Source organism: Entelurus aequoreus, linkage group LG25, assembly GCF_033978785.1.
Source record: "Entelurus aequoreus isolate RoL-2023_Sb linkage group LG25, RoL_Eaeq_v1.1, whole genome shotgun sequence".
In the NCBI taxonomy this organism is placed as follows: domain Eukaryota; kingdom Metazoa; phylum Chordata; class Actinopteri; order Syngnathiformes; family Syngnathidae; genus Entelurus; species Entelurus aequoreus.
In genome coordinates, this window is record NC_084755.1 from 42,302,926 (window position 1) to 42,322,018 (window position 19,093).

Genomic DNA, 19,093 nt, shown 5'->3' on the forward strand with positions numbered 1-19,093 from the left:
CACCCTACTGGTATGACTACATGGTGTGTTACACCCTACTGGTATGACTACATGGTGTGTTACACCCTACTGGTATGACTACATGGCGTGTTACACCCTACTGGTATGACTAGATGTTGTGTTACACCCTAGTGGAATATACTGGTATGACTAGATGTTGTGTTGTATCCTAGTGGAAGATACTGGTATGACTAGATGTTGTGTTACACCCTACTGTTATGACTAGATGTTGTGTTACACCCTAGTGGAAGATACTGGTATGACTAGATGTTGTGTTAAACCCTAGTGGAAGATACTGGTATGACTAGATGTTGTGTTAAACCCTAGTGGAAGATACTGGTATAACTAGATGTTGTGTTACACCCTACTGGTATGACTAGATGTTGTGTTACACCCTAGTGGAAGATACTGGTATGACTAGATGTTGTGTTAAACCCTAGTGGAAGATACTGGTATAACTAGATGTTGTGTTACACCCTACTGGTATGACTACATGTTGTGTTACACCCTAGTGGAAGATACTGGTATGACTACATGTTGTGTTACACCCTGCTGGTATGACTAGATGTTGTGTTACACCCTACTGGTATGACTAGATGTTGTGTTACACCCTACTGGTATGACTACATGGTGTGTTACACCCTACTGGTATGACTACATGGTGTGTTACACCCTACTGGTATGACTACATGGTGTGTTACACCCTACTGGTATGACTACATGTTGTGTTACACCCTACTGGTATGACTACATGTTGTGTTACACCCTACTGGTATGACTACATGGTGTGTTACACCCTACTGGTATGACTACATGTTGTGTTACACCCTACTGGTATGACTACATGTTGTGTTACACCCTACTGGTATGACTACATGTTGTGTTACACCCTACTGGTATGACTACATGGTGTGTTACACCCTACTGGTATGACTACATGTTGTGTTACACCCTAGTGGAAGATACTGGTATGACTAGATGTTGTGTTGTATCCTAGTGGAAGATACTGGTATGACTAGATGTTGTGTTACACCCTAGTGGAAGATACTGGTATGACTAGATGTTGTGTTACACCCTAGTGGAAGATACTGGTATGACTAGATGTTGTGTTACACCCTAGTGGAAGATACTGGTATGACTAGATGTTGTGTTACACCCTAGTGGAAGATACTGGTATGACTAGATGTTGTGTTACACCCTAGTGGAAGATACTGGTATGACTAGATGTTGTGTTAAACCCTAGTGGAAGATACTGGTATGACTAGATGTTGTGTTACACCCTAGTGGAAGATACTGGTATGACTAGATGTTGTGTTAAACCCTAGTGGAAGATACTGGTATGACTACATGTTGTGTTACACCCTAGTGGAAGATACTGGTATGACTAGATGTTGTGTTAAACCCTAGTGGAAGATACTGGTATGACTAGATGTTGTGTTACACCCTAGTGGAAGATACTGGTATGACTAGATGTTGTGTTAAACCCTAGTGGAAGATACTGGTATGACTAGATGTTGTGTTACACCCTAGTGGAAGATACTGGTATGACTATATGTTGTGTTACACCCTAGTGGAAGATACTGGTATGACTAGATGTTGTGTTGTATCCTAGTGGAAGATACTGGTATGACTAGAGGTGTGGTAGGACTAGATGTGTAGTATGACTAGATGTGTAGTAGGACTAGATGTGTAGTAGGACTAGATGCTCACCAATGCTTACGTTCCTAGTCTCCTGGGAGACTTGGACTTCCATATAGATGTGTAGTAGGACTAGATGTGTAGTAGGACTAGATGCTCACCAATGCTTACGTTCCTAGTCTCTTGGGAGACTTGGACTTCCATATAGATGTGTAGTAGGACTAGATGTGTAGTAGGACTAGATGCTCACCAATGCTTACGTTCCTAGTCTCTTGGGAGACTTGGACTTCCATATAGATGTGTAGTAGGACTAGATGTGTAGTAGGACTAGATGCTCACCAATGCTTACGTTCCTAGTCTCTTGGGAGACTTGGACTTCCATATAGATGTGTAGTAGGACTAGATGTGTAGTAGGACTAGATGCTCACCAATGCTTACGTTCCTAGTCTCTTGGGAGACTTGGACTTCCATATAGATGTGTAGTAGGACTAGATGTGTAGTAGGACTAGATGTGTAGTAGGACTAGATGTGTAGTAGGACTAGATGCTCACCAATGCTTACGTTCCTAGTCTCCTGGGAGACTTGGACTTCCATATAGATGTGTAGTAGGACTAGATGTGTAGTAGGACTAGATGCTCACCAATGCTTACGTTCCTAGTCTCCTGGGAGACTTGGACTTCCATATAGATGTGTAGTAGGACTAGATGTGTAGTAGGACTAGATGCTCACCAATGCTTACGTTCCTAGTCTCTTGGGAGACTTGGACTTCCATATAGATGTGTAGTAGGACTAGATGTGTAGTAGGACTAGATGTGTAGTAGGACTAGATGTGTAGTAGGACTAGATGCTCACCAATGCTTACGTTCCTAGTCTCCTGGGAGACTTGGACTTCCATATAGATGTGTAGTAGGACTAGATGTGTAGTAGGACTAGATGCTCACCAATGCTTACGTTCCTAGTCTCCTGGGAGACTTGGACTTCCATATAGATGTGTAGTAGGACTAGATGTGTAGTAGGACTAGATGCTCACCAATGCTTACGTTCCTAGTCTCCTGGGAGACTTGGACTTCCATATTCCGGCTGAGCCGCTTGTTGTTCTTCCTGCTAGTGTTTCCAGCACGAGTCACGTCCAAGTCCGAGGGCGGGAAGAAGACTTGGTTGACGGGTGTGAGCGAGTGGGAGGATGTGGGTGTGTTGCTGCCTGCACTGCTGGGGGTCACACCCACTGAGTCAGACTCTGAACCATCCTCCTGGACACATGACACACTATATTTATATTACATTTTAAACATGACACACTATATTTATATTACATTTTAAACATGACACACTATATTTATATTACATTTGAAACATGACACACTATATTTATATTACATTTTAAACATGACACACTATATTTATATTACATTTTAAACATGACAGTCTATATTTATATTACATTTTAAACATGACACACTATATTTATATTACATTTTAAACATGACACACTATATTTATATTACATTTTAAACATGACACACTATATTTATATTACATTTTAAACATGACACACTATATTTATATTACATTTTAAACATGACACACTATATTTATATTACATTTTAAACATGACACACTATATTTATATTACATTTTAAACATGACACACTATATTTATATTACATTTTAAACATAACACACTATATTTATATTACATTTTAAACATGACACACTATATTTATATTACATTTTAAACATGACACACTATATTTATATTACATTTTAAACATGACACACTATATTTATATTACATTTTAAACATGACACACTATATTTATATTACATTTTAAACATGACAGTCTATATTTAAATGTAATTTTAAAGGAGAAGAAATATCCTATCATCAACAGTCACACAAGAAGGAGGCGATCCTAGGAGGTATGGCCCCGCCCCCACTCCCCAGGTTTAGGAACAGACACTCCCCCCACACCCCCGCCTACCATGCCCTCACCACTGGGGTGGAGGCTCCCCAGATGTAGGAACAGACACCCCATCCCCATGCCCCCACCTACCATGCCCTCACCACTGGGGTGGAGGCTCCCCAGGTGTAGGAACAGACACTCCCCCCACGCCCCCACCTACCATGCCCTCACCACTGGGGTGGAGGCTCCCCAGGTGTAGGAACAGACACTCCCCCCACGCCCCCACCTACCATGCCCTCACCACTGGGGTGGAGGCTCCCCAGGTGTAGGAACAGACACTCCCCCCACGCCCCCACCTACCATGCCCTCACCACTGGGGTGGAGGCTCCCCAGGTGTAGGAACAGACACTCCCCCCACGCCCCCACCTACCATGCCCTCACCACTGGGGTGGAGGCTCCCCAGGTGTAGGAACAGACACTCCCCCCACGCCCCCACCTACCATGCCCTCACCACTGGGGTGGAGGATCCCCAGATGTAGGAACAGACACCCATCCCCACACCCCCACCTACCATGCCCTCACCACTGGGGTGGAGGCTCCCCAGATGTAGGAACAGACACCCCATCCCCACGCCCCCACCTACCATGCCCTCACCACTGGGGTGGAGGCTCCCCAGGTGTAGGAACAGACACCCCATCCCCACTCCCCCACCTACCATGCCCTCACCACTGGGGTGGAGGCTCCCCAGGTGTAGGAACAGACACTCCCCCCACGCCCCCACCTACCATGCCCTCACCACTGGGGTGGAGGCTCCCCAGGTGTAGGAACAGACACTCCCCCCACGCCCCCACCTACCATGCCCTCACCACTGGGGTGGAGGCTCCCCAGGTGTAGGAACAGACACTCCCCCCACGCCCCCACCTACCATGCCCTCACCACTGGGGTGGAGGCTCCCCAGGTGTAGGAACAGACACTCCCCCCACGCCCCCACCTACCATGCCCTCACCACTGGGGTGGAGGATCCCCAGATGTAGGAACAGACACCCATCCCCACACCCCCACCTACCATGCCCTCACCACTGGGGTGGAGGCTCCCCAGATGTAGGAACAGACACCCCATCCCCACGCCCCCACCTACCATGCCCTCACCACTGGGGTGGAGGCTCCCCAGGTGTAGGAACAGACACCCCATCCCCACTCCCCCACCTACCATGCCCTCACCACTGGGGTGGAGGCTCCCCAGGTGTAGGAACAGACACTCCCCCCACGCCCCCACCTACCATGCCCTCACCACTGGGGTGGAGGCTCCCCAGGTGTAGGAACAGACACTCCCCCCACGCCCCCACCTACCATGCCCTCACCACTGGGGTGGAGGCTCCCCAGGTGTAGGAACAGACACTCCCCCCACGCCCCCACCTACCATGCCCTCACCACTGGGGTGGAGGCTCCCCAGGTGTAGGAACAGACACTCCCCCCACGCCCCCACCTACCATGCCCTCACCACTGGGGTGGAGGCTCAGCGATGGCGGGCGCTCTGCTTTGCTGATGGGCGAGAGAGAAGGAGAGAGAGACTCAAATGTTACTTTTCATTCTGAACATTACTCCATTATTGCCAAGTCATTATTGTCAAGTCATTATTGTCAAGTCATTATTGTCAAGTCAGCAAAGATCATTTCATCACATGACTGACAGGAGAAGGTGAAGGAGATCAAATGTTTAAAATGTAGGATTAAACATCATTCATGATATCAGCAAGTGGTTTGTAAATAAACTGTTTCAAAACATCTAATATTGATATGTTATCATTAATTATCATCATGTATTGACACTGATATGTATATGTTATCATTAATTATCATCGTGTATTGACACTGATATGTATATGTTATCATTAATTATCATCGTGTATTGACACTGATATGTATATGTTATCATTAATTATCATCGTGTATTGACCCTGATATGTATATGTTATCATTAATTATCATCGTGTATTGACACTGATATGTATATGTTATCATTAATTATCATCGTGTATTGACACTGATATGTATATGTTATCATTAATTATCATCGTGTATTGACACTGATATGTATATGTTATCATTAATTATCATCGTGTATTGACACTGATATGTATATGTTATCATTAATTATCATCGTGTATTGACACTGATATGTATATGTTATCATTAATTATCATCGTGTATTGACACTGATATGTATATGTTATCATTAATTATCATCGTGTATTGACACTGATATGTATATGTTATCATTAATTATCATCGTGTATTGACACTGATATGTATATGTTATCATTAATTATCATCGTGTATTGACACTGATATGTATATGTTATCATTAATTATCATCGTGTATTGACACTGATATGTATATGTTATCATTAATTATCATCGTGTATTGACACTGATATGTATATGTTATCATTAATTATCATCGTGTATTGACACTGATATGTATATGTTATCATTAATTATCATCGTGTATTGACACTGATATGTATATGTTATCATTAATTATCATCGTGTATTGACACTGATATGTATATGTTATCATTAATTATCATCGTGTATTGACACTGATATGTATATGTTATCATTAATTATCATCATGTATTGACACTGATATGTATATGTTATCATTAATTATCATCATGTATTGACACTGATATGTATATGTTATCATTAATTATCATCGTGTATTGACACTGATATGTATATGTTATCATTAATTATCATCGTGTATTGACACTGATATGTATATGTTATCATTAATTATCATCATGTATTGACACTGATATGTATATGTTATCATTAATTATCATCGTGTATTGACACTGATATGTATATGTTATCGTTAATTATCATCGTGTATTGACACTGATATGTATATGTTATCATTAATTATCATCGTGTATTGACACTGATATGTATATGTTATCATTAATTATCATCGTGTATTGACACTGATATGTATATGTTATCATTAATTATCATCATGTATTGACACTGATATGTATATGTTATCATTAATTATCATCATGTATTGACACTGATATGTATATGTTATCATTAATTATCATCGTGTATTGACACTGATATGTATATGTTATCATTAATTATCATCGTGTATTGACACTGATATGTATATGTTATCATTAATTATCATCGTGTATTGACACTGATATGTATATGTTATCATTAATTATCATCATGTATTGACACTGATATGTATATGTTATCATTAATTATCATCGTGTATTGACACTGATATGTATATGTTATCATTAATTATCATCGTGTATTGACACTGATATGTTGTGTTCTTAATGTTGTGAAACATGACAAGTGTTTGTGGTCTATGCTGACTTGTGAGAGCATCAAGCAGACAGATGGAAACTAACATGTCATGTAGTCTACACACATTCTACATATCAGATGGAAACTAACATGTCATGTAGTCTACACACATTCTACATATCAGATGGAAACTAACATGTCATGTAGTCTACACACATTCTACATATCAGATGGAAACTAGCATGTCATGTAGTCTACACACATTCTACATATCAGATGGAAACTAACATGTCATGTAGTCTACACACATTCTACATATCAGATGGAAACTAACATGTCATGTAGTCTACACACATTCTACATATCAGATGGAAACTAACATGTCATGTAGTCTACACACATTCTACATATCAGATGGAAACTAACATGTCATGTAGTCTACACACATTCTACATATCAGATGGAAACTAACATGTCATGTAGTCTACACACATTCTACATATCAGATGGAAACTAACATGTCATGTAGTCTACACACATTCTACATATCAGATGGAAACTAACATGTCATGTAGTCTACACACATTCTACATATCAGATGGAAACTAACATGTCATGTAGTCTACACACATTCTACATATCAGATGGAAACTAACATGTCATGTAGTCTACACACATTCTACATATTAGGGGGAGTTTGGTTTGGAGCTGGAGGAAAAGGTGTTGGATTTACCTTTTCCTCCAGGTGTGGCGTTGACTGAGCACACAGCAGCCAGGCAGTGAGACAGGACACAGGCCAGGCAGTGAGACAGGACACAGGCCAGGCAGTGAGACAGGACACAGGCCAGGCAGTGAGACAGGACACAGGACAGGCAGTGAGACAGGACACAGGACAGGCAGTGAGACAGGAACATGACATGATACATGGAACTATGCAAACATTGGCCCACAAATAGCTTTCAGTCACTCATAAACACTAATAAATAAAACTCTTCTTACTGACTAAGGCGCCCCATGTGTGATGTCTGTAGGAGTGTTTTCATGCATGCTGTCATAATGTCATCAAGATAGCATCATAGCTAACATGCTAACTGGTTTAACAGTGTCTGTGTTAGTATTATTAACTTACAACAACATTCTTTTTGTATTGTTTCACTTTGATTAATTCCTCGGTAAAGTCACCAAGATGTCAACATGGAGTTATTCAGTCTGTTTAGCTGATTGGAGAGCTAGCTTGCGCAGCTAGTGACTTCTGTTTTGTTTGATCAGCCATTTTACTGCCGCGTTACACACACCGTTTGTAAACAATTAAGGTATTTAAATAAATATTTCTGTATAAAAAAACAATTTCACAAGGTATATATCTGCCACTTATAGTCCGGTGTATGGAAATATACTTTTTTACTGAACTTTAGTGGGTGTGGCTTATATACCCGTGCGCTCTCTAGTCCAGAAATATAGTCACTGATGCATGAACATGTGTTGTTGCAATATTAAGGCCTCTACTTTCTTTTGTTGAAAGACATGAAGATGAGATGACCACCACAAGATGACCACCACAAGTACATGACCACCACAAGATGACCACAAGTACATGACCACCACAAGATGACCACCACAAGTACATGACCACCACAAGATGACCACCACAAGTACGTGACCACCACAAGATGACCACCACAAGTACATGACCACCACAAGTACATGACCACCACAAGTAGGTGACCACCACAAGATGACCGCCACAAGTACATGACCACCACAAGTACGTGACCACCACAAGATGACCACCACAAGTATGTGACCACCACAAGTACATGACCACACACACACACACACACACACACACACACACACACACACACACACACACACACACACACACACACACACACACACATGCATTCACTTTCCTGCAATGTGGGCCGGATGAATTCAAGCCACAAGATTGACAGCCCGAGGAAGGCCGAGTCTTTTAATAGCTAGCTGACTGCTGCATCTTGGAGCGCTCCATGTGTTCCACGTAGGTCTGGATCATCTTCAGGTGACATCAACAATGTTTACAACCATTAACATTTTTTTAACTTTCATTTTATTATTTGACAATCTCACAACACTTAAAGGGGAGCTTGCTTTGCTCATCCATCACCATCATTACAATCATCACCATCAATACAATCATCACCATCAATACAATCATCACAATCATCACCATCATTACAATCATCACAATCGTTACAATTATCACCATCGTTACAATCATCACCATCATTACAATCATCACAATCATTAAAATTATCACCATCGTTACAATCATTACAATCATCACCATCATTACAATCATCACCATCATTACAATCATCACCATCAATACAATCATCACCATCATTACAATCATCACCATCATTACAATCATCACCATCATTACAATCATCACCATCAATACAATCATCACCATCATTACAATCATCACCATCATTACAATCATCACAATCATTACAATCATCACCATCAATACAATCATCACAATCATTACAATTATCACCATCGCTACAATCATTACAATCATCACCATCATTACAATCATCACCATCATTACAATCATCACAATCATTACAATTATCACCATCGCTACAATCATTACAATCATCACCATCATTACAATCATCACAATCATTACAATTATCACCATCGCTACAATCATTACAATCATCACCATCATTACAATCATCACCATCATTACAATCATCACCATCACTACAATCATCACAATCATCACCATCATTACAATCATCACCATCATTACAATCATCACCATCATTACAATCATCACAATCATCACAATCATTACAATTATCACCATCATTACAATCATCACCATCATTACAATCATCACAATCATCACAATCATTACAATTATCACCATCATTACAATCATTACCATCATTACAATCATCACAATCATCACCATCATTACAATCATCACCATCATTACAATCATCACAATCATTACAATTATCACCATCGTTACAATCATTACAATCATCACCATCATTACAATCATCACCATCATTACAATCATCACAATCATCACCATCATTACAATTATCACCATCGCTACAATCATTACAATCATCACCATCATTACAATCATCACCATCATTACAATCATCACCATCACTACAATCATCACAATCATCACCATCATTACAATCATCACCATCATTACAATCATCACCATCATTACAATCATCACAATCATCACAATCATTACAATTATCACCATCATTACAATCATCACCATCATTACAATCATCACAATCATCACAATCATTACAATTATCACCATCATTACAATCATTACCATCATTACAATCATCACAATCATCACCATCATTACAATCATCACCATCATTACAATCATCACCATCATTACAATCATCACAATCATTACAATCATCACCATCATTACAATCATCACCATCATTACAATCATTACAATCATCACCATCATTACAATCATCACAATCATTACAATTATCACCATCATTACAATCATCACCATCATTACAATCATTACCATCATTGTTGAAGTGGATTACAAGTCAGGACTACATATTTGATTCTACTTGAAGTGGATTACAAGTCAGGACTACATATTTGATTCTACTTGAAGTGGATTACAAGTCAGGACTACATATTTGATTCTACTTGAAGTGGATTACAAGTCAGGACTACATATTTGATTCTACTTGAAGTGGATTACAAGTCAGGACTACATATTTGATTGTACTTGAAGTGGATTACAAGTCAGGACTACATATTTGATTCTACTTGAAGTGGATTACAAGTCAGGACTACATATTTGATTCTACTTGAAGTGGATTACAAGTCAGGACTACATATTTGATTCTACTTGAAGTGGATTACAAGTCAGGACTACATATTTGATTGTACTTAAAGTGGATTACAAGTCAGGACTACATATTTGATTCTACTTGAAGTGGATTACAAGTCAGGACTACATATTTGATTCTACTTGAAGTGGATTACAAGTCAGGACTACATATTTGATTCTACTTGAAGTGGATTACAAGTCAGGACTACATATTTGATTCTACTTGAAGTGGATTACAAGTCAGGACTACATATTTGATTCTACTTGAAGTGGATTACAAGTCAGGACTACATATTTGATTGTACTTGAAGTGGATTACAAGTCAGGACTACATATTTGATTCTACTTGAAGTGGATTACAAGTCAGGACTACATATTTGATTGTACTTGAAGTGGATTACAAGTCAGGACTACATATTTGATTCTACTTGAAGTGGATTACAAGTCAGGACTACATATTTGATTGTACTTAAAGTGGATTACAAGTCAGGACTACATATTTGATTCTACTTGAAGTGGATTACAAGTCAGGACTACATATTTGATTCTACTTGAAGTGGATTACAAGTCAGGACTACATATTTGATTCTACTTGAAGTGGATTACAAGTCAGGACTACATATTTGATTCTACTTGAAGTGGATTACAAGTCAGGACTACATATTTGATTCTACTTGAAGTGGATTACAAGTCAGGACTACATATTTGATTCTACTTGAAGTGGATTACAAGTCAGGACTACATATTTGATTCTACTTGAAGTGGATTACAAGTCAGGACTACATATTTGATTGTACTTAAAGTGGATTACAAGTCAGGACTACATATTTGATTCTACTTGAAGTGGATTACAAGTCAGGACTACATATTTGATTGTACTTGAAGTGGATTACAAGTCAGGACTACATATTTGATTCTACTTGAAGTGGATTACAAGTCAGGACTACATATTTGATTGTACTTAAAGTGGATTACAAGTCAGGACTACATATTTGATTCTACTTGAAGTGGATTACAAGTCAGGACTACATATTTGATTCTACTTGAAGTGGATTACAAGTCAGGACTACATATTTGATTCTACTTGAAGTGGATTACAAGTCAGGACTACATATTTGATTCTACTTGAAGTGGATTACAAGTCAGGACTACATATTTGATTCTACTTGAAGTGGATTACAAGTCAGGACTACATATTTGATTGTACTTGAAGTGGATTACAAGTCAGGACTACATATTTGATTCTACTTGAAGTGGATTACAAGTCAGGACTACATATTTGATTGTACTTAAAGTGGATTACAAGTCAGGACTACATATTTGATTCTACTTGAAGTGGATTACAAGTCAGGACTACATATTTGATTCTACTTGAAGTGGATTACAAGTCAGGACTACATATTTGATTCTACTTGAAGTGGATTACAAGTCAGGACTACATATTTGATTCTACTTGAAGTGGATTACAAGTCAGGACTACATATTTGATTCCACTTGAAGTGGATTACAAGTCAGGACTACATATTTGATTCTACTTGAAGTGGATTACAAATCAGGACTACATATTTGATTCTACTTGAAGTGGATTACAAGTCAGGACTACATATTTGATTCTACTTGAAGTGGATCACAATCAGGACTACATATTTGATTCTACTTGAAGTGGATTACAAGTCAGGACTACATATTTGATTCTACTTGAAGTGGATTACAAGTCAGGACTACATATTTGATTCTACTTGAAGTGGATTACAAGTCAGGACTACATATTTGATTCTACTTGAAGTGGATTACAAGTCAGGACTACATATTTGATTCTACTTGAAGTGGATTACAAGTCAGGACTACATATTTGATTCCACTTGAAGTGGATTACAAGTCAGGACTACATATTTGATTCTACTTGAAGTGGATTACAAATCAGGACTACATATTTGATTCTACTTGAAGTGGATTACAAGTCAGGACTACATATTTGATTCTACTTGAAGTGGATCACAATCAGGACTACATATTTGATTCTACTTGAAGTGGATTACAAGTCAGGACTACATATTTGATTCTACTTGAAGTGGATTACAAGTCAGGACTACATATTTGATTCTACTTGAAGGGGATTACAAGTCAGGACTACATATTTGATTCTACTTGAAGTGGATTACAAGTCAGGACTACATATTTGATTTTACTTGAAGTGGATTACAAGTCAGGACTACATATTTGATTCTACTTGAAGTGGATTACAAGTCAGGACTACATATTTGATTGTACTTGAAGTGGATTACAATCAGGACTACATATTTGATTCTACTTGAAGTGGATTACAAGTCAGGACTACATATTTGATTGTACTTGAAGTGGATTACAATCAGGACTACATATTTGATTCTACTTGAAGTGGATTACAAGTCAGGACTACATATTTGATTCTACTTGAAGTGGATTACAAGTCAGGACTACATATTTGATTCTACTTGAAGGGGATTACAAGTCAGGACTACATATTTGATTCTACTTGAAGTGGATTACAAGTCAGGACTACATATTTGATTGTACTTGAAGTGGATTACAAGTCAGGACTACATATTTGATTCTACTTGAAGTGGATTACAAGTCAGGACTACATATTTGATTGTACTTGAAGTGGATTACAAGTCAGGACTACATATTTGATTCTACTTGAAGTGGATTACAAGTCAGGACTACATATTTGATTCTACTTGAAGTGGATTACAAGTCAGGACTACATATTTGATTGTACTTGAAGTGGATTACAATCAGGACTACATATTTTCAAGAGTGGTAGAGCCGTGGGTAGTGAGAGGATGGTTGTAAAGTTGGTAGCAAACATGGCGCCTTGTAGTCATGCAAGGTGCTTTTGACCAATCACAGAGAGTCTGGCCAGAGGATCTCCTAAATGATTGGTGGAAGGCCCCTCCCTCCCAGGTGGAAGGCCCCTCCCTCCCAGGTGGAAGGCCCCTCCCTCTCAGGTGGAAGGCCCCTCCCTCCCAAGTGGAAGGCCCCTCCCTCCCAGGTGGAAGGCCCCTCCCTCCCAGGTGGAAGGCCCCTCCCTCCCAGGTGGAAGGCCCCTCCCTCCCAGGGCGCCACGTTTGCTAGCCAAGCTTAAAGGTGTGCTGTGAAGGAGTTAAGGAGGACTAACCTCGGTGTGGCGCTGGTGCAGAGCGTTGTACTCCTTCTTCATGTCCGACTCCCGCTCCTCCAAGCGTGTAACTGCACACATGTGTTGGTGGTATGACTACTTGAGTCTAGGTGGTATGACTACTTGAGTCTACATGTGTTGGTGGTATGACTACTTGAGTCTAGGTGGTATGTCTACTTGAGTCTAGGTGGTATGACTACTTGAGTCTACATGTGTTGGTGGTATGTCTACTTGAGTCTAAGTGGTATGACTACTTGAGTCTACATGTGTTGGTGGTATGACTACTTGAGTCTAGGTGGTATGACTACTTGAGTCTAGGTGGTATGACTACTTGAGTCTACATGTGTTGGTGGTATGACTACTTGAGTCTAGGTGGTATGACTACTTGAGTCTAGGTGGTATGACTACTTGAGTCTACATGTGTTGGTGGTATGTCTACTTGAGTCTAGGTGGTATGACTACTTGAGTCTACATGTGTTGGTGGTATGTCTACTTGAGTCTAAGTGGTATGACTACTTGAGTCTACATGTGTTGGTGGTATGTCTACTTGAGTCTACATGTGTTGGTGGTATGACTACTTGAGTCTAGGTGGTATGACTACTTGAGTCTACATGTGTTGGTGGTATGTCTACTTGAGTCTAAGTGGTATGACTACTTGAGTCTACATGTGTTGGTGGTATGACTACTTGAGTCTAGGTGGTATGACTACTTGAGTCTACATGTGTTGGTGGTATGTCTACTTGAGTCTAAGTGGTATGACTACTTGAGTCTACATGTGTTGGTGGTATGACTACTTGAGTCTACATGTGTTGGTGGTATGACTACTTGAGTCTAGGTGGTATGACTACTTGAGTCTACATGTGTTGGTGGTATGTCTACTTGAGTCTAAGTGGTATGACTACTTGAGTCTACATGTGTTGGTGGTATGACTACTTGAGTCTAGGTGGTATGACTACTTGAGTCTACATGTGTTGGTGGTATGTCTACTTGAGTCTAAGTGGTATGACTACTTGAGTCTACATGTGTTGGTGGTATGACTACTTGAGTCTACATGTGTTGGTGGTATGACTACTTGAGTCTAGGTGGTATGACTACTTGAGTCTACATGTGTTGGTGGTATGTCTACTTGAGTCTAGGTGGTATGACTACTTGAGTCTACATGTGTTGGTGGTATGTCTACTTGAGTGTAAGTGGTATGACTACTTGAGTCTACATGTGTTGGTGGTATGACTACTTGAGTCTATTTGGTATGACTACTTGAGTCTCCATGTGTTGGTGGTATGACTACTTGAGTCTACATGTGTTGGTGGTATGACTACTTGAGTCTAGGTGGTATGACTACTTGAGTCTACATGTGTTGGTGGTATGACTACTTGAGTCTAGGTGGTATGACTACTTGAGTGTCCATGTGTTGGTGGTATGACTACTTGAGTCTAGGTGGTATGACTACTTGAGTGTCCATGTGTTGGTGGTATGACTACTTGAGTCTAGGTGGTATGTCTACTTGAGTCTAGGTGGTATGACTACTTGAGTCTCCATGTGTTGGTGGTATGACTACTTGAGTCTAGGTGGTATGTCTACTTGAGTCTAGGTGGTATGACTACTTGAGTCTCCATGTGTTGGTGGTATGACTACTTGAGTCTAGGTGGTATGACTACTTGAGTCTCCATGTGTTGGTGGTATGACTACTTGAGTCTAGGTGGTATGACTACTTGAGTGTCCATATGTTGGTGGTATGACTACTTGAGTCTAGGTGGTATGACTACTTGAGTCTCCATGTGTTGGTGGTATGTCTACTTGAGTCTAAGTGGTATGACTACTTGAGTCTCCATGTGTTGGTGCTATGACTACTTGAGTCTAGGTGGTATGTCTACTTGAGTCTAGGTGGTATGACTACTTGAGTCTCCATGTGTTGGTGGTATGACTACTTGAGTCTACATGTGTTGGTGGTATGACTACTTGAGTCTAGGTGGTATGACTACTTAAGTGTCCATGTGTTGGTGGTATGACTATTTGAGTCTAGGTGGTATGACTACTTGAGTGTCCATGTGTTGGTGGTATGACTACTTGAGTCTAGGTGGTATGTCTACTTGAGTCTAGGTGGTATGACTACTTGAGTCTCCATGTGTTGGTGGTATGACTACTTGAGTCTAGGTGGTATGTCTACTTGAGTCTAGGTGGTATGACTACTTGAGTCTCCATGTGTTGGTGGTATGACTACTTGAGTCTAGGTGGTATGACTACTTGAGTCTCCATGTGTTGGTGGTATGACTACTTGAGTCTAGGTGGTATGACTACTTGAGTGTCCATATGTTGGTGGTATGACTACTTGAGTCTAGGTGGTATGACTACTTGAGTCTAGGTGGTATGACTACTTGAGTCTAGGTGGTATGGCTACTTGAGTCTCCATGTGTTGGTGGTATGTCTACTTGAGTCTAAGTGGTATGACTACTTGAGTCTCCATGTGTTGGTGGTATGACTACTTGAGTCTAGGTGGTATGACTACTTGAGTCTAGGTGGTATGACTACTTGAGTCTCCATGTGTTGGTGGTATGACTACTTGAGTCTAGGTGGTATGACTACTTGAGTCTACATGTGTTGGTGGTATGACTACTTGAGTCTAGGTGGTATGACTACTTGAGTCTACATGTGTTGGTGGTATGACTACTTGAGTCTAGGTGGTATGACTACTTGAGTCTAGGTGGTATGACTACTTGAGTCTCCATGTGTTGGTGGTATGTCTACTTGAGTCTAAGTGGTATGACTACTTGAGTCTCCATGTGTTGGTGGTATGACTACTTGAGTCTAGGTGGGATGACTACTTGAGTGTCCATATGTTGGTGGTATGACTACTTGAGTCTAGGTGGTATGACTACTTGAGTCTAGGTGGTATGACTACTTGAGTCTCCATGTGTTGGTGGTATGTCTACTTGAGTCTAAGTGGTATGACTACTTGAGTCTCCATGTGTTGGTGGTATGACTACTTGAGTCTAGGTGGTATGACTACTTGAGTCCACATGTGTTGGTGGTATGACTACTTGAGACTAGGTGGTATGACTACTTGAGTGTCCATGTGTTGGTGGTATGACTACTTGAGTCTAGGTGGTATGACTACTTGAGTGTCCATGTGTTGGTGGTATGACTACTTGAGTCTAGGTGGTATGACTACTTGAGTGTCCATGTGTTGGTGGTATGACTACTTGAGTCTAGGTGGTATGACTACTTGAGTGTCCATGTGTTGGTGGTATGACTACTTGAGTCTAGGTGGTATGACTACTTGAGTGTCCATGTGTTGGTGGTATGACTACTTGAGTACTTGGCCGCTCACTTTGGTCCGCGTAGTTCCTGGACTTCAGCTCCAGTTGTTTCCCTTGCAGTTCCAGGAAGTCCAGCTGGACCTGAAGCTCCTTCTTCTCTGCTTCCAGCACATCTTCAAACTCTATGAATTTCTGACACAACAAAGTCTGGAATCACCATTTTGTAAAGTGCTTATAGTCAACAAATTGTAAAGTGTTTATAGTCAACAAATTGTAAAGTGTTTATAGTCAACAAATTGTAAAGTGTTTATAGTCAACAAATTGTAAAGTGTTTATAGTCAACAAATTGTAAAGTGTTTATATTCAACAAATTGTAAAGTGTTTATATTCAACAAATTGTAAAGTGTTTATAGTCAACAAATTGTGAAGTGTTTATAGTCAACAAATTGTAAAGTGTTTATAGTCAACAAATTGTAAAGTGTTTATATTCAACAAATTGTAAAGTGTTTATATTCAACAAATTGTAAAGTGTTTATAGTCAACAAATTGTAAAGTGTTTATATTCAACAAATTGTAAAGTGTTTATAGTCAACAAATTGTAAAGTGTTTATAGTCAACAAATAGTTTTGTGTTTATAGTCAACAAATAGTTTTGTGTTTATAGTCAACAAATTGTAAAGTGTTTATAGTCAACAAATTGTAAAGTGTTTATAGTCAACAAATAGTTTTGTGTTTATAGTCAAAAAATAGTTTTGTGTTTATAGTCAACAAATTGTAAAGTGTTTATAGTCAACAAATTGTAAAGTGTTTATAGTCAACAAATAGTTTTGTGTTTATAGTCAACAAATAGTTTTGTGTTTATAGTCAACAAATAGTTTTGTGTTTATAGTCAACAAATAGTTTTGTGTTTTTAGTCAACAAATAGTTTCGTGTTTATAGTCAACAAATAGTTTTGTGTTTATAGTCAACAAATTGTTTTGTGTTTATAGTCAACAAATTGTTTTGTGTTTATAGTCAACAAATTGTTTTGTGTTTATAGTCAACAAATTGTTTTGTGTTTATAGTCAACAAATTGTTTTGTGTTTATAGTCAACAAATTGTAAAGTGTTTATAGTCAACAAATTGTTTTGTGTTTATAGTCAACAAATTGTTTTGTGTTTATAGTCAACAAATAGTTTTGTGTTTATAGTCAACAAATTGTAAAGTGTTTATAGTCAACAAATTGTTTTGTGTTTATAGTCAACAAATAGTTTTGTGTTTATAGTCAACAAATAGTTTTGTGTTTATAGTCAACAAATTGTTTTGTGTTTATAGTCAACAAATTGTAAAGTGTTTATAGCCAACAAATAGTTTTGTGTTTATAGTCAACAAATTGTAAAGTGTTTATAGTCAACAAATAGTTTTGTGTTTATAGTCAACAAATTGAAAATGGGAAGAACATGTCAATAAAGATTTTTACTTGCAAAATGAGACAAATGAAATATCAACTTGCAAAGCTTCCCGACCGTGGATCAAAGCCTTGTTAATGCTATCTGCATGTGTGCTCCAGTGATAATAATACTTGATACATAAGAAGTGCTGTAATGGAGCGGCTCCACACTGTGTATGGAGACGCTGCATTTGTCAGCAATGGCCATTATGCACTTTTTCTTCAAAAATGGTCCGATACTGCTCGGTGGTGGATGGTAGTATTTTGTCAAGCATATGATTTCACTCACTGCTTCAACGGGAATAAATCAACCATATTGTCTTTTTTCAACTCTTTTCCTTCTCAGACGTATCTCTTTTGTGAACGTCTGCAGAGACAGCCCTGATTGACAGCTGTGGCCATTTTGTGTGATAGCAGCTCCTTCCACGTGTTCTTCTGTCACACCCTTATTTACCCTCAACATTCTAAACACAATACCCCATTAT

The 19,093-nt window shown here is 39.3% G+C and overlaps 1 protein-coding gene across 1 annotated transcript in view; it reads right to left on the minus strand.

Annotated features, from left to right (window-relative positions):
• Nucleotides 1-19,093, minus strand: part of mapk8ip3 (mitogen-activated protein kinase 8 interacting protein 3) — a 132,039-nt gene that overhangs the window by 97,441 nt on the left and 15,505 nt on the right. The window contains exons 2-7 of the mRNA XM_062036661.1: nt 17,252-17,372; nt 13,924-13,994; nt 8,844-8,903; nt 7,599-7,795; nt 5,033-5,084; nt 2,669-2,888 (exon numbers count right to left, since the gene is read on the minus strand). Of these exons, the coding sequence (XP_061892645.1) occupies nt 2,669-2,888; nt 5,033-5,084; nt 7,599-7,795; nt 8,844-8,903; nt 13,924-13,994; nt 17,252-17,372 (721 nt within the window). The remainder of the gene's footprint in view (nt 1-2,668; nt 2,889-5,032; nt 5,085-7,598; nt 7,796-8,843; nt 8,904-13,923; nt 13,995-17,251; nt 17,373-19,093) is intronic.